The sequence below is a fragment of the Chroicocephalus ridibundus genome, chromosome 4 (assembly GCF_963924245.1).
Source record: "Chroicocephalus ridibundus chromosome 4, bChrRid1.1, whole genome shotgun sequence".
Lineage (NCBI taxonomy): Eukaryota > Metazoa > Chordata > Aves > Charadriiformes > Laridae > Chroicocephalus > Chroicocephalus ridibundus.
The window spans coordinates 56,348,554-56,368,052 of NC_086287.1; the positions used below are offsets into that span (position 1 = coordinate 56,348,554).

The 19,499-nt window shown below is 37.5% G+C and overlaps 1 protein-coding gene across 6 annotated transcripts in view; it reads right to left on the reverse strand.

Annotated features, from left to right (window-relative positions):
• Positions 1 to 19,499, reverse strand: part of ATG2B (autophagy related 2B) — a 52,752-nt gene that overhangs the window by 17,022 nt on the left and 16,231 nt on the right. For 2 of the 6 annotated variants that reach the window (XM_063332791.1, XM_063332790.1), the window contains exons 12-30: positions 18,936 to 19,086; positions 18,301 to 18,393; positions 17,939 to 18,127; positions 16,361 to 16,634; positions 15,450 to 15,555; positions 14,186 to 14,378; positions 13,880 to 14,022; positions 12,575 to 12,732; positions 12,149 to 12,321; positions 11,664 to 11,814; positions 10,585 to 10,784; positions 9,601 to 9,681; positions 7,817 to 7,923; positions 7,452 to 7,544; positions 6,569 to 6,639; positions 2,267 to 2,343; positions 1,860 to 2,030; positions 1,213 to 1,354; positions 80 to 282 (exon numbers count right to left, since the gene is read on the reverse strand). In XM_063332791.1, coding sequence (XP_063188861.1) covers positions 80 to 282; positions 1,213 to 1,354; positions 1,860 to 2,030; positions 2,267 to 2,343; positions 6,569 to 6,639; positions 7,452 to 7,544; positions 7,817 to 7,923; positions 9,601 to 9,681; positions 10,585 to 10,784; positions 11,664 to 11,814; positions 12,149 to 12,321; positions 12,575 to 12,732; positions 13,880 to 14,022; positions 14,186 to 14,378; positions 15,450 to 15,555; positions 16,361 to 16,634; positions 17,939 to 18,127; positions 18,301 to 18,393; positions 18,936 to 19,086 — 2,776 coding nt within the window. Of the gene's footprint in view, positions 1 to 79; positions 331 to 1,212; positions 1,355 to 1,859; positions 2,031 to 2,266; positions 2,344 to 6,568; positions 6,640 to 7,451; positions 7,545 to 7,816; positions 7,924 to 9,600; positions 9,682 to 10,584; positions 10,785 to 11,663; positions 11,815 to 12,148; positions 12,322 to 12,574; positions 12,733 to 13,879; positions 14,023 to 14,185; positions 14,379 to 15,449; positions 15,556 to 16,360; positions 16,635 to 17,938; positions 18,128 to 18,300; positions 18,394 to 18,935; positions 19,087 to 19,499 lie in introns of all 6 variants that reach the window. The other 4 variants (XM_063332787.1, XM_063332785.1, XM_063332789.1 and 1 more) reach the window with 3 other exon arrangements.

Genomic DNA, 19,499 nt, shown 5'->3' on the forward strand with positions numbered 1-19,499 from the left:
ATCTGTCCAGGTCTTGCATAGCCTTTTCTCTAATTCAGTTTATATATGGATTTTTTTAGTAATTCTCAAAGCTTCTTACAGCCACAGCAACTTTGGGTGCAAAAAGAATACAGAAATCATCGCTTTCTGCAGGAACATCTCCCATGGCCTCATTTATCAGGTGATGAGTGAATGAAGCATAAGTGGGACTTGGCTCTTGTGAGACATTTCCGCTTTCGTCTGGAAACAGGAAGAGATCTGAGCAAGATGGCTCCTGAGTTTGAGATCTGTCATCCAAAACTCCTGGGAGTTGAAGGAGGGTGGAGAAAAAACATGTTTCACTGGAAAAATCTTTACAAAATATGAAAACATAACAGTTAAATAAAATCTTTTACTTCAATTCCATCAAGAGAATTTGCTTATTATATCTTGAGTCAATTCCTACTATAAATAAAATACAATTTTCAAAAATTAATCTACTGTACAACTGGAAGTGATTAAAATATAATCATAACTATTTACTAGTAGAGATGAACTGACAAAATATAGAAAAACTATTTGTAGAAAGCCCCACAGAGAAAAAAATTGTGTTGTGTCCAAGTTTCTCATTCTGGTAGTAAGACCACAACATCAGTAACTTTCAGTACTACACCGACTGCTCACCATCCACCACCGAAAAGACGACCATACGTCATGGAAATACTGAAATTCTCCATTTGCAGCACAAAATCCTTAGCCAATTTAAACCTTGATTTAACTCTAGCCATGATACAGAAACCATAATCCCATGATAAAATCAATTATCTTGTTTTATCTGCTACTTGAAAAAAATTTCCTCAGAGCTAAAAGTTCTTTCTGTGACTCAGAACTGTACCATCTTCCTGGACTGCCTTCATACACAGAAGAGAGGTCTTTGATTCCTCCATAGTGCAGTATGCCATAGAAACTTACACCCAAACTCCTCGAGAATTTGGGGTCTTGACAGAATCCCACAAAGTCAGATTCCTTCCTTGCTGTTTTCAGTATCTCAGTAATGTGTATTTGACTAGAATCTTAAATTATTTTTGCATTACTGTTATTAAAAGCAAGAATCCGTTTGATAGTTTGAAGACTTCCGATATTAAAAGGTACATTCCCATTCTTGTCGCAGCATCTCTGCATACACAAAAATTTCAATTTCCTTACAGAAAAGTTGTTACTTTATGTGTACTGATGCCTCCAGAGGATTCTTACCATTGGACTCTGGCTTCATGGCAGCAGCTGTCTGTTGAGTCTCAATTTCCTCCATTGCATCACTCATCAAATCCCGTAAAATCTGTTGTTCTGATTCAGGGAGGACTGTTCCGTGGGAAGATGGTTGGCTAAAGGTCTCTACCTGTAGGAGAGGAACTACACATAGTTACATCTTAAAGACAACTACAATATCATGCTGAGTAAGATTTTGCTAAAACGGCTTCATACGCAGCTCTTAAACTGCAAGAAGTAACACCTTAACTTTATGAATAATCAAGTGAGCTAAAACTCCAAGCTAGACGATTCATGAACTAGGTTAGAACATTAAGGTTCAGGATATTTAGATTATCAGAGTACTCGGACAGCTTGTGTATGTCCTGGAATTTCCTTCTTTAGATAAGAATAAAGTACAATAGGTAAACAGAACATAATATTTTAAAATATTAAGTAGTGACCAAAGCAGGGGGAAAAAAAAAAAAAAAAAAAAAAGAGAGGGCACTATTTTACTCTTAAATGTATTTTAAGTCAGATACAATCTGTTGATATCTTTGCAGGAAATCATACATTCTTTGGAAGTAGACTAGGGATATCAAAATAAAAACATATTACCACGAAGCATAAAGTTAAGTTATTTTGACATTTTATACCTTCATTTTTGGCTTGCTAACTCCACGTTTAATCTCTGTCTTAGCAGGTGGATGTAAATCACCATAACTTGCAATATATTGTATAAGATTCATTAGTGCAGCACATGAATCAGAGCAGGTACGAATATGAATTACATCACTGGAACAGTGCAGCTCAAAACGTGGTTTAGTCTAGATAGCAAAAATAAAAAAAGAACACACTTCAAATCAACCTAAGGTTACATAAAAATAGCATCTATACACAGATGTTTTTAAGTTCATTTACTTAACTAGTGAAAAGGGACTTAAAATAATAGCATACGTAAACTGGAAAAACTTCCTTGATTCTAAATATAACAAAGTAATTTTCAAATCACAATCTGTCACGGAGATTTTATAGTTTGTTTTAATTGTGATTAAATACTTACTCTTTCCCCATCAGAATCAGATTTTACTGCTGTAATGGTTAGCTCCAGCAGTCCCATATCCATAACACGAACATAATCTGAAAGACGAGTAGTTTAAAAAAAAAATAAAATAAAGACTTAATAACAAATATCATCTTTACTATGTAATTTTTGGTTAGAATTAGAACCAAAATTCATTAGAATCTAACCATTAGAAATAGCATGAGCTTAAAAAGGGATTTTTTTTGTCAAAACCTTTTGTATGTCTGCATTTCCTTCTTTTATGAGGATTGCTCTCGGAGTTCAAGTTTCTCAAGCTACTCAATTCAAGAACTCAAATCTTTTTAATCCAATAGATCACTCCCACTGCCACCATCTGTGTGCACTGTAATCTTTTAAGATATTTATCCTCATCCCATCTGTGTGAGTTAGAGAAGTAGAGGCACACAGAAGCTGGGTGAACTAAGCATCCTAGCAGCTTTTTAGTTGAGGTGAGAGAGGGGACATTTTCACACTGTACTAATCTTTTAGTACCCTAAATAACTTACTTTGCCTTTTTCTTGTTTAAACAAAATAGGCATATCTTTACTCTGTCCTTCACTAAAGGAGTGAAGTTTTTTGATCACAGGCTGCTGTATGAGTCACCTGACCTGCCGGTGGCAGGTGGGACGCACCTGTCCCAGAACGGGAAAAGAATTTTGGGGCAGGAGTTAGCAAGGCTCATTGACAGGGCTTTAAACTAAATATGAGGGGGGAAAGGGTGATAACTGGCCTGTCAGGAATAAACCCAAGGGAAGCATGCCAGGGCTTGAAGGATGGTGGACTAGCGAGGACTCTCACTCTGCCATTTCATTTGACAGAAGGGACAGACGTTTAGAAATCACGGAAGCACCTGAGAGGGGTCTGGTGGGAAATGGGGCCCACACTCACAAAAAGGTGCTGGAGTCACTGGCACATCTGAAGTGCATCTATACCAATGCACGCAGTATGTGCAACAAAGAGGGGGAGCTTGAAGCCATGATGCACCAGGAAAACTATGACATAGTGGCTATCACAGAAACATGGTGGGATGCCTCACACGACTGGAGTGCCACAATCGATGGCTACAAGCTCTTCAGGAGGGATAGACAGGAAAGGAGAGGCAGTGGAGTTGCCCTTTGTGTTAGAGAATGCTATGAGAGCTCGGAAATCAAGTATAGTGATGATGGGGTTGAGAGTGTTTGGATTAGGTTAAGGGCCGATAAAGCTGATATCGCTGTGGGAGTCTGCTATAGACCTCCCAGCCAAAGCAGTGAGGCGGATGAAGCTTTCTATAAGCAGCTGGGGGAAATCTCACGGTCATTTGCCATTGTTCTTGTGGGGGACTTTAACCTCCCGGATATCTGCTGGGAATACAACACAGCAAAGAGGGAACAATCCAGGAGGTTCCTGGAATGTGTGGAGGGTAACTTTCTCACACAGCTGGTAAGTGAGCCGACGAGGGAAGGTGCCCTCCTGGACCTGCTTGTTGTGAACAGGGAAGAACTTGTGGGGTAAGTAAAGGCTGGTGGCTGTCTAGGGCACAGTGATCATGAGATGATCAAATTTCTGATTCCTGGGGAAACAAGGAGAGGGGTTAGTAAAACTGCCACCTTAGACTTCCAGAGGGCAAATTTTGACCTGTTCAGAAGACTGCTGGACAAAATCCCTTGGGAGGCTGCCCTGAAGGATATAGGAGCCCAGGACGGCTGGACATACTTCAAGAGAGAAGTCTTAAAGGCACAGGAGGAGGCTGTCCCTGTGTGCCAAAAAACAAGTAGGCAGGGAAGGAGACCGGCCTGGCTAAATAGGGACCTTTGGCTGGACCTGAAGAACAAAAGGAGAGTCTATGACCTCTGGAAGAGGGGGCAGGTCTCTCATGAAGACTACAAGGATATAGCGAAGCTATGCAGGGAGAAAATGAGGAAAGCCAAAGCGCAGCTAGAGCTCAACCTAGCTACAGCTGTTAAGGATAACAAAAAATGTTTCTATAAATTCATTAACAACAAAAGGAGGACTAGGGAAAATCTCCCTCCCTTACTGGATGCAGAGGGAAACATAGTCACAAAGGATGAGGAAAAGGCTGAGGTGCTCAATGCCTACCTTGCCTCAGTCTTTAGCAGTGGAACTAGCTGTTCCCTGGTCACCCAGCCTCGTGAGCTAGGAGACAGGGAGGGGAAGCTGGATGAGGTCGTCACAATTAAAGAGAAAGTGATTAGTGACCTGCTACACTGCTTGGATGCGCACAAGTCTATGGGACTGGATGGGTTACATCCAAGAGTGCTGAAAGAGTTGGCAGATGTGCTCGCCAAGCCACTTTCCATTATCTACCTGAAGTCATGGCTAACTGGGGAGGTCCCAATGGACTGGAGGGTAGCAAATGTAGCGCCCATCTACAAGAAAGGCAGAAAGGAGGATCCGGGAAACTATAGGCCTGTCAGTCTGACCTCAGTAGCAGGGAAGGTCATGGAGCAGATCATCTTGAGTGCCATTACAAGTCATATAATGGACAAGCAGGGGATCAGGCCTAGTCAGCATGGGTTTATGAAATGCAGATCCTGCCTGACAAACCTGATCTCCTTCTATGACAAGATGACCCGATTATTGGATAAGGGAAAGGCTGTGGACATTGTCTACCGAGACTTTCGAAAAGCATTTGACACTGTCCCCCATAGAATTCTCATGGAAAAACTGGCGGCTCATGGCCTGGATGAGCATACGATCTGCTGGATCAAGCACTGGCTGGATGGACGGTCCCAAAGAGTGGTAGTCAATGGAGTTAAATCCAGCTGGCGGCCGGTCACAAGTGGTGTTCCTCAGGGCTCAGTGTTGGGACCATTTCTGTTTAACATCTTTATTGATGACCTTGATAAGGACATAGAGTGTATCATCAGCAAGTTTGCAGATGACACGAAGCTATCCTACATGAGGATAGGGAGGCTCTACAGAGAGACTTGGATAGATTGGACCGATGGGCCAATGCTAACGGTATGAGCTTCAACAAGGCCAAGTGCCGGGTCCTGCACTTGGGCCACAACAACCCCATGCATTGCTACAGGCTTGGGGAAGTGTGGCTGGAGAGCTGCCTGGCAGAAAAGGACCTGGGGGTTCTAATTGACAAGCAGCTGAATATGAGCCAGCAGTGTGCCCAGGTGGCCAAGAGGGCCAATGGCATCCTGGCTTGTATTAGAAATAGTGTGACCAGCAGAGGTAGGGTGGTGATTGTCCCCCTGTACTCAGCACTGGTGAGGCCACACCTTGAGCATTGTGTCCAGTTCTGGGCACCTCAATACGAGAGAGATATTGAGGTGCTGGAGCGAGTGCAGAGGAGGGCAACGAAGTTGGTGAAGGGCCTGCAGAATAAATCTTATGAGGAACGATTGAAGGAGCTGGGACTGTTTAGTTTGAGGAAGAGGAGGCTGAGGGGAGACCTCATCACTCTCTACAACTACTTGAAAGGACATTGTAGAGAGGCTGGTGCTGGTCTCTTCTCACAGGTAATTAGCGATAGAACAAGAGGGAAGGGGTTCAAGCTGCAGCAGGGTAGGTTTAGACTGGACATTAGGAAAAAAAAAATCTTCACAGGAAGAGTGGTCAGACACTGGAATAGGCTGCCCAGGGAGGTGGTGGAGTCACCATCCCTGGATGTGTTTAAGAGTCGTTTAGATGTGGTGTTAAGGGATGTGGTGTAAGGGAGAACTTTGTAGAGTGGAGTTGATGGTTGGACTCTATGATCCCAATGGTCTTTTCCAACCTAAATGATTCTATGATTCTAAGTGTTACCTAAGCTAAATACACAGATTTATGGGCACAGGGTTTCATTATTTCTCCAGTTCATTTGTTAAATATTGATTCAAGATCCTCAGTCCTTAAAGGCTGTTATTATATGAACGAGAGCAAGCCAGTTGGTATCATTCTTTTTAGAACCTAGAGCTCTGTGCCATATAACACCTTTCAAGTTCAGCTATTTAGAATATATGTGTCAAAATAAATATCTTTTCATGAAGACTTCTTTCTATGCCAACTCCAGGTTTTTAGATACGCTTTTTTCAAATACCCATTATGGAGCTGTAACAAGAAAATTAAGGACTCGCAAGTTGCTGTTCTCTGACATACCTCTGCATCCACAAATCCACCCTAGAGCACTCAGATTTTTATCAACACTGCATTATTGATTCATATTCAATTTGCTGCTCATTATCTCCTCAGACCTCTTCTTCAGTAAACTTTATATATGCTGAATATGCCTGTAATTTTGTTTCTTTAGGCTCTGCATTTCATTAGTCACATCTAAAACATCCTTACCTCTGTGGAGGTTCACCATAACAGTGTTGCACTTGTCAGACAGATGCAAAGCAGCTTCATCTAAAATGATCCTAAGAGATTAAAAAAAAAATAAAATTAAATAAACATGCTAAAGAAATGCTGTTGAAAGCAATCAGTATAGAAAAAACATAGTTAAAACCACAAACGTATCTAGCATATCTTAAATCCAAACTCTTCACTTTAACCTTTCATAATTTCCAAATCCATTGGTAATCAACCACTGCAAAATATTTTTGCCATCACTTATTATCATCATTTTATTTGCATTTTAACTTATATATTTGATCCTTCCTAGAATAAAAAGTAATGCTTTTGGCATATAGAATTAACACTTTCTTTTTTGCCTTTTTTTTTTTCTTTTTATGAAACTAAGAGACACATTGTTTCAAAGGTCATTTATATGGTTTTATCAATGGAAACAAGCAACTCAGCACGTTTCACATAGAACAGGCATAACAGAATGAATGTTCATCTAAAGTTGCAAGAAAAATGATTTAAAAGTAATAGAGATGTTCAGTAATAACTAAATATTTCCTTCATTAATACACTGTCTCCAAATAACAAATCTAAGAAACTTGTAGGTGCTACTAATTAATGACATAGAAAGAACTTCATTTCAGAACATCTTTCAACCGTATTAAAAATTGCAGAGTTGCTAGTTAAAGAAAGCAATCCAACTAAAAAATAAATAAATTATTAAACCTAATAAAATGGAAGGTTTACACATGAGCAAAGTGTATTCCAACAGATGCAAACCAGCATGCACATTTACACAACACAAATGCTTCCTAGGTCAAAAATGTAGACAGGCATTACAAGTTTTACAGGAACTTCCCATGTTTCACAATCGCTTAAATTATACCTGAGAGTAGAAGAGGATTTATCTACTGCAACACTGCTGGAAATGCTGAAAGTTTCAACAGTAAGTAGAGATCTGACTGGCAAAAACAAGGGCCTAAGAAAAAATAGGAAGAAAAATTAAATTAATACTCTGTACCTGTTTTAGAAGTGCCATCAAAGCCTTTTAGGTTACCTAACTAGATCTTCCCAGGCCTAGACAAGGGCTTATCCTACTTTAAATTGCTTACAGTTTAAGGGATTTCTGTTAAGTACTTTTTCCAAAAAAGCCTAAATAAGTATTCTTTACAATATGCAACTCAAGCGTTCCTAAAGAATAAATATATAGCTGCAGTGCCATCAAGTGATGTAGACTTGCATTTTATTTACCTGTAATCAAGAGCACAACTCCACAGATGTACATGAAAAGTTGTAATTGTAGCTGGAGGATTATATCCCAGAACAGGCTCATCAGAAATATTCAAAAAATATAAAATCTAAAAATCACAAACACATGATTATAATACTTCAATATCTGTTAATAAACAATTAGGCATTAGAAAAGAGAAAATCTGTAACAAGTAGGACAATAAAATGTCTGATTAGTGGAAGAAAAAGGAAGTGAACCATCTCGGGCATTTAAAGGTGATTACCCCATATCTGAATACATAAAAGCATGGAATGTAAACAGGGAAAAAAATCCAACATCCAAAACTTCAACGTCAGAGGTGTGGAAAAGACCAATCCACAGACACACAAGTGGCTACTTGTACAATACCTCACAATCCATTTTTAAAGCATTTCCCAAATACAGTCTTATTCATCTTTCTTTGCAGTTGTTATTATAGTGTTAGTATTTTCTTTTTTCTCTTTATCTGAAAAGCCAGCTTTTCTTGGAATACTGTACATTGTTAGTTATCTTCAAGTTATCTTTTTCTTTGGGAGGGGCAGGAAATATGCTCAGAATCAGAAATATGTGCACATTCATTGTATATACTGCTTTTTTATGTATTACTGCATAAAATAAACTCCTATCCTTCTCTCTCAAATCTGCTACACTGTATAAGTTGTTCTTAAATTACTCCAAGCCTGGGGCATACCAACACTGCTAGCCTTTTAATCATTTCCTCTACCTACCTCATTGGCCAATTTTTTATTTCCTCCGCCCTCTCCGAAAAAGATCCCAAGTGCATTACAGGAAATGTTAATTGAGCAAAAATCCACAGAGCAAATAAGCACACACAGTGTAAAGCAGGTTACATGTGCACATAGGAATACCATGCTGAGAAGAAAGCAATGACACAGCCGAAGAGTCTAAAGCACTAAGTTCAGCTCCATGCAGTTATACAATAAAAACACATGTAAAAATAAGCGTATCATACATATTGCAGGATAAGCTTGAATGTCAGGGTTTACTATCTGCAATCCAGTGTGGTATAATTACATGCTACCGTGCTAATTGCGTGTCCCAGCTCATGCATGTTTACACGCAGCTTCCAGATCATGGGTCTCCAACCCTGCCTGCTCTGCTATACCTCTGCATCCACATGTACCAGTACAACCCTTCTAATTCAGAAGTTTGCGTTACAAGCATTTATGTAAACTGCTGCTTACTACTTCCCCAAAGTCGTCTTCTCCCTTACTGCTATTCAAATGATATACAACAGGAAACACCTGGGGGTAAGGGACAAACCAGGACTTGAGGAATGAAGTGAGCAGGGGGGGAAAAACACAGAAATGCTTACAGTGCTGCCAGCAGCACGTTTGTTTTGAGGGTGGTTTTTTACATCAAGGATTACCCAAGTACTTGAGTAGCACTGGACTACTGAGATTCTCCCTCTGAACTTTAAAAAAAACCAACCAAACAAACAAACAACGGAACAAAAGACCCCAAAAACTCACAGAACCTCCCTGACATGCTGTGGGCAGAGATGTAGGATGATGAGAGGAACTGTAGCAAATGAATACACAAATAAGAATTTAGGAACAAGACTACAGTCTGTCAGTGGTCTCCCAGAGAGACAAGAAAGAAAGTAAAGAATAACACTGTCAAGAGCAGAGTAAGATAATAATACATAGCCTAACACAAAGATTTTTCCATCAAGGTTTAGTTTGATACTTAAGCAATGAGACTGAAATTGAAGGTGTAGTCGAGAAAACTGTAGCAACCTGACCTGTTCATGCCAGCTTAAACCCGAAGGCAGTACCCTGTGCTGAAGGGTGGCTCCTCTTAGTCCAACAGCAACTAGAAATTCCTGCACAAGAAAGTTGCACGAGTTAGTTTACATGAAATACATGTAACTATTGGACATCTAGATTATGAAACACAGTCATGCTTCTCCTTCCAGAATCTCCAAGTGTCTAGAAACAAAGAAAGGACTGGGCCAAGATAAAACATTAAAAAAACCGCCTTGCTTCCTAATACAGAAGCCCTGGCTAATAGCCTAATACTTTTTGCAACAGGATAGTTTAGAAGTGACAATTTTGCAGTGGTGGTAGAAAGGAAGGCTACCTGGTCATTCATTCTGGGATTCACCAGGAATTACCAGGGCTACCAGCCCAATGTAGTTCTTCCTTAGGCCGTTCAAATCTGAGTCCATTGAAGGCCCCATGACACTGTGCTGGTCTGCAGATTCCTTCCTCTCTAGATAACTCTACGAACCTGTTTGTCACCACTATGCCAGCTAAGAGGTCATCTTTTAGCCATGCTAATGAATGCTGCCATCAAAGCCAAACTACCACTTATTTACCAGTGCCACTCCAAATAGGTAAGCAAAGGCTGCCCCTTAGATGACACTGCTAGTAAGCTGAGCAGAAAGCTTTTAACTCTTTGTATTTGTTCTTGACCAGTTTGGCACCAGATTAAAACTCAACCAAAGAAAACCAAGAAAAAGATCAACTGACCAAGAAAGACAATCAGTAAAAAAAAAAATACAGTATGATCAGCGAAGTGAAGCATTGGAAGAATTACTAAATTACGCTGATACTTAAGTTTTACAATCCACCCAAAAGATTCTAACAGAAAATTATAGTTTGAGGATGAATGGCTCAGAATTATACGGTTTCTTTATCTATACCCCTTGCAACTCCACATCTAGATGCTTCCATATAAACTGAGATAACTCAATTTCTAAAAGCACAAATTGAAAAACACAAACTTTTGTATTGCTCTCTATTTTATCTGATTGGATTTTGACTGCGACGGTCAGCATGCTTGGAGAATCCACTCCTACGCCATCTGAAGTTGTCCTACTAAGACCATCTTCTTCAGAAAAACAAATAGTAGGTTCCAACCAATGGGGACGTATTGTGCTGGGCAGTCGCACTTCAGAGGAAGGGACGACCCCATCTACCAAGCCTGCAAAAAGATTTTAGAATGAGTTACCTCACGCTTCAAAGCTGTTACTTAAGAAAATCCTTTTTACACTTAATGCCTTTAAAATTATTTTAATTACCGAAGTTAGTCATGCACACCAACAACCAAAAATCGTGAAGGGGAGGTTACAGGTGATCCAGTATTTAAAACCATGGTTCTAGCTGAAATCTTCAGTGTCACTATAGGGTTTGTTTTTTCATTTGCTCAACAATTGGCAAAGTTGAAAAAAAGGACAGAAATCTCCTATGGGTTACATAGAAAGACAGGAATATGTCTCTCCTTTTAATTTTATGAGATGGTGCCAGGTTAACCTCTAAACGCACAACAATTAAGCCTTACACTGAAAATCCATTAACTTGACTATGACTGATTCAGAGGCATTTGAGGGGAAAAACCTTAAAAGGTTTAACTACATCAACGTTTCCAGCCATACAAACTACAGAGTCAACTTAAAATTCTTCACCTGCTGACTATGATCAGCTACCCAGGAAAGATACAGCAGCCACTGGTAACCTGTACCTTTTTTTAATTAAATAACCAATAGTGTGTAGGGAGTGTGTACTTTCATAATAAAGAACAGACTGTACAGCTAATTTGTCAGAGGACCACAATATCTTTAGAGACCTGCAGGTGCCAAGGAAAGTTTGAGCTAAACTGTAACTAAGTAAATACAGTTATCATGAAGTTGTATTACTGTAGAGCATTAGTCATGAACTGAATCTATTGTGACAAACGATACACTATTAGAAAAAAAAAAAAAAGAGAAAAAAAATAAGAAAAAGAGACAGCGTTTCTCCTGAAAAACTTCAAGCTTATCTCATTTCAAATTTAGTCCCAGAGCCACCCCAATCCCACCCCTACCTTGATGATATAAATTGAGGCTGCTAGAATGGAGACAAACATAGTGTCTGTCCTCAAAGCCTTCATATTTAGTCACGCTGAAAAGTGAACCGCTGTTGAACTCCAACCAGAATTCACCGTATTTTCCTTCCACTGTATTACCATCATCCTGCTGAAGGAAGAACAGAAATGATTAAATCACTGCTTGCTGAGTTTGCTGCAGTTAGTGTAAACTGCAGCATATAAAATAAAATAATATTTTATTATATATTATTATTAAACAAAATAAAAAAATATTTTCCTGCTTGTATTTGGTTATTCTCATGCAAAGCAAACAGAATTGCTACAATATTGTATTCCATTATTGTCTAGTTATAGTACAATTGTATGAAGATTACAGAATTACTGTTCTAAACGCTTGTTCCTTCCAAAACCAGAACATATGGCATGAAGAGAATCCCACGGTCAAAACAACAGAACAACTCTTTCCAGCCCCTGTGTCTCACCTTTACATCTGTGAATATTGACACTAATCCATGTGTCACATTTAGCAGAACAGACAGAAAGCTTTGCGAGTTCTTATTCTGAGAGTCAAGCTTTTTCCTTCTGCGTGAACGATAGTTCGGATCAACAGTGGAATAATACTGCAGTGTTTCTTCCTCAGATCCACTCTCATCATCTAATAGATAAAATGAAAAACAACTAACTCTCTAGCTAGTACGCATATTATGCCAATAATTCACTGTATTTTCCATCAGTAATGCGATTCAATTTCACACTTATTTTACTTAAGCAGTAATCTACATTTTCTTTTTGGTTTAAGTAAATCCTTTCTTGTAAGTTTGCAAATTCTTTCCACTATCAGTTTAATCACTTCAGCCAATTATGCTTTCGAATCACTATAGTTCTATATGATTTATTCAGTGTATTACCATAATTAACTGCAGATTTAAATTGACTAAAGCTGTCTTTACTGAAAGTGTTGATGAGCTGGCTGGCCACAGATAGTCCAACACCGTAAGAAAGGTTTTCAAATGTTTCTACAGGAGATGGAGCAGTGGGTTCCCACAACAATAAATCATTGCTGATCCTAGGAAGAAATACATTATCATTATACAAAACATATGACTATATTCCTGTAAGGCCAGTCAAGCAATATTTCCTTTGCAGACTTCATATAACAAATTGCAGATTTCATAAACAAGGAAGAGAAAAAAGTTCAAAAGCACAAGAAAGAATAATGCATTCATGAGCAAAAGCAATAAATAACAAAAGTAAATTTTTTCTGTAATTATGGTATGCACATATCAAAGTCTAACATTTGACAGCGACCCAAAAGCCTCTATTCATAGGTGTATACTAGATCACTAGGTTGGAGGGGGTGTAACAAAATCCTATTTTGACCACATCAATTTTCAAACAAAGTTGCAGGAAACATTAGTTCTTTTGATTTCAAGTGAGTTTGTGTCTGTCGAGGTAAAGATATATGTGACATTCAGTACAGAAGTACACCAACAGAATATTCAATGAAGGATTCAGCTTTGCCACTTTGGAAGTGAAAAAAATGCTTTGGAAGCAAAGCAATGCCAAAGAGAGGCTAAAAATCGATCAGCATCTCTCTTTATGCATAGCATAATACCAGTTTTTTAGTTGATTTGATCTAGTTGTATTCCTTTGTTTTTCAGACAGAAAACTAATACATACTGAACACCTATCTGCAAGTTGGGTTCACTTTCTCTACATTTTTGTAAGCCCTTGTGAGGCTGACAGAACTGGGTTGTTAGGGTTTTTTCCCCTGCCTGCCTTGTGGACTCTTAACTTTTAGATGGAGAATCACTGAATAAAAAGGAAAGAATAAAATTGAATGCAACATTTTTTGAAGTACAGTGATCTATTTATAGAGGAGAATTCAGAAAGATTAGAGCAAAGTGAAACATTGCAAACAGAGATCTGAATGAAATATTCACCGAAAGCAAAAGACTATTTAACTTCATCCTTTGATCAAAAAATCTGCCAAACACTTTTTAGCAGCTGGCTGCTATAGCATCAATCAGATATATGACAGTGGTGTTTCTTATGTTAACATGGAAGAATATTTATATAGCATTTTATGTTTTTAGAAAACTATACAAATGAATTCCTGATATAGCTGCTCATTCAATTGCTTTTATCAACAATGAATAACAGAACTAAAAGTACAGGTCATGATAACCAAGCAAAACAATTATCATACTTGCCTATTGTAAAGTTTTTCATAAAAGCTTTTGTTTGGTAATGTTAAGTGAATGTTTGGTAACATGAGTTCCAGTACATAATGAGAATTGCTAATTGTTTTATCCTGAAACTCAGTCATTTCAACCACATCTCCTGGCATTACCATCTGAAAGAAGAGAGAAAAAAAAACAACAAGAAAACTATTTAAAAAAACCAAAAACAACAAAAAAACCCAGAAAAACTGGAAGCCAGAAGATGCATACAAAGCAGTGAGAATATATTAATTTTGTCTACCGTAAGCACAAAGCAATAACAAAATTCTGTAGTACCTCTTCGTTTTCAAACATAACCCTACGAGAAGAAAAAGGAGAAGGTTCTGGTCTTCTAATATCACAGACATCCTTCAAAGAATGAGACCCTCCTTCTTCTTCCTCTTGAAAGTTATTATCACCTTCTTCCTCCTCAGCTGCTATCCTTTCCAGAATAGAGTGCACAGCCAAAGGGTTTATTTTCAATACAATCCTGACATTGGAGAAGTTACACAGAATAAGCCATTAGAGATGCTGGGAATTTTTATACTGATGCAGTCACATGTCCCCTAGCTCTACCTGCTACCCATTAAATGCACATAGACTAAATAGCTCAAAGACCAGGGATTTTTTTATTAGAAAATAATGTATTTTATTAGACAAAGTGATACTATTAAGAAAAACACCAAACTTACAGGCACAAAGGGAGACAGAAAAGAATCATCAGGCAAAAAGGTAGTGTCTGCTTTTCTCAACTCCATCAGGTGACCATTAGGTAACCTAAGAAAAACCCAGTGCTCTCCCAAACTAATGCCTGTATCATTAGAATATCAACAGCTATTAACAAAAGCTCTGCTGCATGACATAGTGTATTACATGTACACACTTACAGAAAAATGTATTTGTACCATTATAAAAGAAAACAATGCTGAAAAAGTGTCCATACAAACATGCTGTCAGAGAGCCACGAAATTTTGTGGCAAATATCGTATGTGGTAAATCCTGCAGCAAATCTAAAACTGCATCTTTAAACAATCTTATTACATGCTACAGTTGTGAGGTCCTTCTGTTCAGTAACTCTAAAGTATTGTATTGCCTTACTTGTGATAAGCTGCAATAATTCGGTCACAATATAATTATCATTATTGTTGTTACGGCTCTATAATAGCTTAAATTAGTATTTCAAGGCACAATTCAACAGAGGTTTTTTTGTTGTTTGGTATTCAGTCTTGAATGCAAAAGTAGGAGAACAGGTAAAGGGACAAAAAAACAAAAGTGGGAGAAAATTTTAAGTCTCTAAGTCACCTCACTTTCACTAAATTTACTCAAGTCTACGCAAAAAACTAATATATATTAAAACAATTGCATTATTATAAATGGAGAAGTTTGGGTTGGCTTTTTTTGTTATAAATTCTTGGGTTTTTTTTCAATAGCTACATGTTCTTTCTTTGCAAATTATCTTAAAGCATTTACCACACAGGCAGTCTGCATTAAAATTAGAAAAATAACAGTGCTTCATAAAAATCCAAACAACCCGCATTAAAAAAATAAAGCATTATTTTACCGAGGCCAGTCAAAATTGTCTGATGACGATGTTATATCTCCATCTATGCCACCAGACACTTGAAAAAATTTTATTGGTGCTTCTGCATTATCTTCTTCAAACGAACCTGAATAGAAAAGAGATTTTTAAAAAATTAACACAGGAATAACAACTGCTAACTTCAGGTTTCCCACTCCTCAGACTAGAGTCCAACAGGCTAACTGTTCAATGCTATTACTAAGTACTCATGCAAATTTTGTCATCTTTTCCTCCAAAAATTAAATAACAATTTTTAGAAACAAAAAATTATTTCACATTATCTTCTAGCTAGCAGCAGTTTGAAAACCAGATGCTTCTAATGCATAGATAACTGCGTTTACATTTATAGCATCACTACATTATGTCACAGCCTCAAGAAATACGTGGAATGACAAGTCAGCAGAGAAGGTTGCAAACATAAACCAGTCTCACAGATTTATTACTTTGAGAAAACTTTAAAACCTTTATCTCTCTAATATCTTTCAATGACAGCTATTTAGGATATCATTCACTTCATTTCTAAACTAGACCTGAGATTCATAATTTGCATAGCTGTAGTACCCCTCTGCAAATCTACAAAACTTACCCTAACACTATGATAGAGATCCCAGAGCTACCCTAAATTGAAACAAACTGATACAACAATATAACAGAAAGTAAGAGAAATACTAGCTCCGATCTCAAAAACACGAATGCAAGCACTACACCTAACATACACTAGTCTCTCCTCCCAGTAGTATTATTTTGACCTATGCTGATATTTAGTACAGAACACCAAACCACAGCAGAGATATCTGCTCCAAAGTTCAGGAGGAAAGTCACTCCTTTGTCTCAACTATGTAATACCTGGGAAAATAAAAAAGACTATTTTAATATAATGTTAACATTCTTACCAGTTAGTTCTTTAAAGGTAAGTTCTAATTTAACTTGTTCTGGAGTTGATCCTCCTATAAACTCAGTTTTAAATTCCATATCTGTAAATTCAAGATGAAGAATCTCCTTCTGAAGCGATTTCTTAAACCATGGTCCTCTTTCCTGATCTGACCGTAAGTCAGGTATTGGGAAGCGAACGGAGAGATTTAATGCTGGAGCATTGACTTGAACTGAAACTCTACAGTTTGCAGGAGTATGTGAATCATCCAGAAAAACTTCAGTAAATGCTTTATGCTAAAAACAAAAAAGTAAAGAAAAAAAACCCCTAAATTAGAAAAAATAGCACTAAAAATTACTATGGAGAAGCTTTTGACGATGTAATACCTATAAATGAAAGAGATCATTTTTTCATATATCACACAAAACACACATAGTAGGACCACTTTTATTACTCTTAGGATATTCTTCCATTATTGGTGCTGTTAAGATTCTACTTAGTTAGAAGTCCAGTATTTGCAGAGATTAGCAATCCTTCAAAAATTGCTATCTTTGTATTTTTTTCCTCTTAAATTAGAGTGTGAGTACCAAACAATACTCAAATGCATTTAGGAAATATCATGTGCCACAGATATGTTCTTTAAAAAAAAAAAAAAATGCTGTTGTTGAGAAGCCAGGAACTACTATCATGCATATTTGCCCCTTTCAGTAGGTCATGGCTTCCAGCTGATATCACTGACGTGTCATTCAAAACCTGCCTGAGAATAGCTTATTGCTGACCATCATTGAAAAGAATCAAACTGTCAGGACATAAACATATTGATACAAATTACTGATGTCTTGCAAATTTTTTAAAAAAGGATTCTCTTAAATAAGTCTTGAATACTAATTTTTCTGTAATCAATCAACGTAGCAATAAAATTACATAAAGATATTTGTCGCTGTGTAGAAAATCAGTTAATTGCATTAACCCTTCCTCATGTATTTTAAGAAAAGCCTTCAAGTTTAATGTTATCATGGTAAATATACTAAGACTTAAATCCTACTGACAACCTGAACCACAACAAAGAAGCTCCAACTTCTTCTGTTGGTCTGTGATCACTAGAACACAAGGCATGTTCCCCATCCTTTCTATTACCTACCCCAAAAAGCAGGCAAGGCACCGCAGAGGCAACTGAGCTGACTGTGACACCTACAGATTTCAATAAAGAAGTGGAATTATCAGCAACTGTTTATATCAGCGGCTGGAGAGCATGATGGGACAGATTAGGGATTAGAAATCAGCCAAGATTCCTCTTTTTTGCCCAGCTCTGCTTGCTTCAAAAAGCTGAGAACTTACACAGTTTGTGAAGCAGCTATCGTTGTCTTAGGTCTGTTATCAAGCATGCAATCACTGAATCTAAAATACTTATTTTAGATGGCTATTGTTCTGTATCAGAAGTTAAAAAACAAACAAACAAAACAAAACAACAAAAAACCAAAGTACAACAAGTACTTTTGGTAGCACGAATCAATCAGAATTAGCAATCTCAGGCTTAGAGCCATCCTGCCTTCCTCCTGCAAAAAAATCAGCAAGTTTATTAATTTCACTTTTAACTTACCAGATTTATGTGCTTGTTATAAGAAGCATACATGTGAGATGCCATCATCTCCACTGTAGTCAGTTTCTGTGGCTGAAGTAAGGAATTTAATCGGTCTACAATACTAATATCCAGCTCACAAAACACTGGACTTAACTTTATTTGTAACTCTGCTTTCTGTGGAACAGAACTGAGTCTCCCTTGACTACCCTGAAAAGAAAGAGAAAAAGCACTAAAATCCTTAAAAATATAGTGGAACAAATTATAATAACTGAGATTTAAGGACCTTCTGTTTTACAAGAAAGATACCCTTCTGTTAAAATGAACAAAATTAGACAAAGGCTATTATACAGCAACTTGGTGTTTTTAATCTTCCACCTTACCTGAGGTCCTCTATTATCTGAATGCTTATAATGAAGCTGAAGGCATGGCATAGCACGAGAATCATTTCCTTCTTCAGAACGAAATGTCAGCAGCTTTAGAATAAAAGAGAGTTAAAAATACTTAATAGATAAGGAGGAAAGACTTGCCCCAGGAAAAGATATTTATGACATTTTACCTAGAACAGACAGTAGGTAACCCTACATTCCAGTCATTGAACAGAGCCCCAGACCAAGTGCTTACTCAATCCACTTATTCAGCCACTTTACTGGATGTCTCTGACCATTAAAAGAGCTGGAAGAATAATCATCACCCAAAGAAAGCTTCGCATTGCTCAAGTCTATTGGTCAGTTTTTGGAACACATTTACTCTAACTCCCAAACTGTGTTAAGCAGTTAGTATTTAAAAGAGAAGTAAGCTAGCAAAGCCTGGCTACTTAACGCTATTCCTGTCAGGTATGGCAGCAGGCTGGTTCACTATTTGAGCTTGCAATTAAAATATAAGCTGCATCTTAAACCCATAAAATATTAAAAAAAAATTAAAAATATTTTGAAGTTACAACTATTTTAAAATCTAGCGCTCTCAGTTACACAATTAATATTTCTTTTCTATTGAACTCCCTGTATTTTTTACATACCTCTGTATAGTGAGGCTGAACGGAATGAGAGTCAGTAGAAAAAAGGCATTCCAGAAACTCCAAATCCCCAATGGATAAATCAGTACTAAAACTTCGAGAGGCAGTCCTTTGTCTTTGTTCATAAGACACCTTGATGCTGGTACCTATAAATCTGAATTATGAAATTTATGAATTATGAAAAGTAGCATAAAACAATAAAAATTATGAAAAGTCAAGATTTAAATATGTAAAAAAGGATCACTACAATCCTTTTAAAAGTCAGTAAAACCACCACAATTTCTTCAAAAATAAGAAAAGTTTCTAATTATAACAGATAATAGCTTTAGCAAGAAAAACAATGGAGATCACTTATGTTACACAATCAGCAATGGTCAGTGTAAAGAAATTTGTAAAGAACACTTTAGACATCTAACCTAAAGTGCAATTCACATAAAGCTGGGGAATCTAATATCCTTGTATAGACAATGAAAAAGTCAAATGCCTCAGGAATTCTAAATTACATGCATAAAGTAAGAAAAGCTATGTACACCCTTAAATATTTTACTTCATACGCTGTACTGGGAC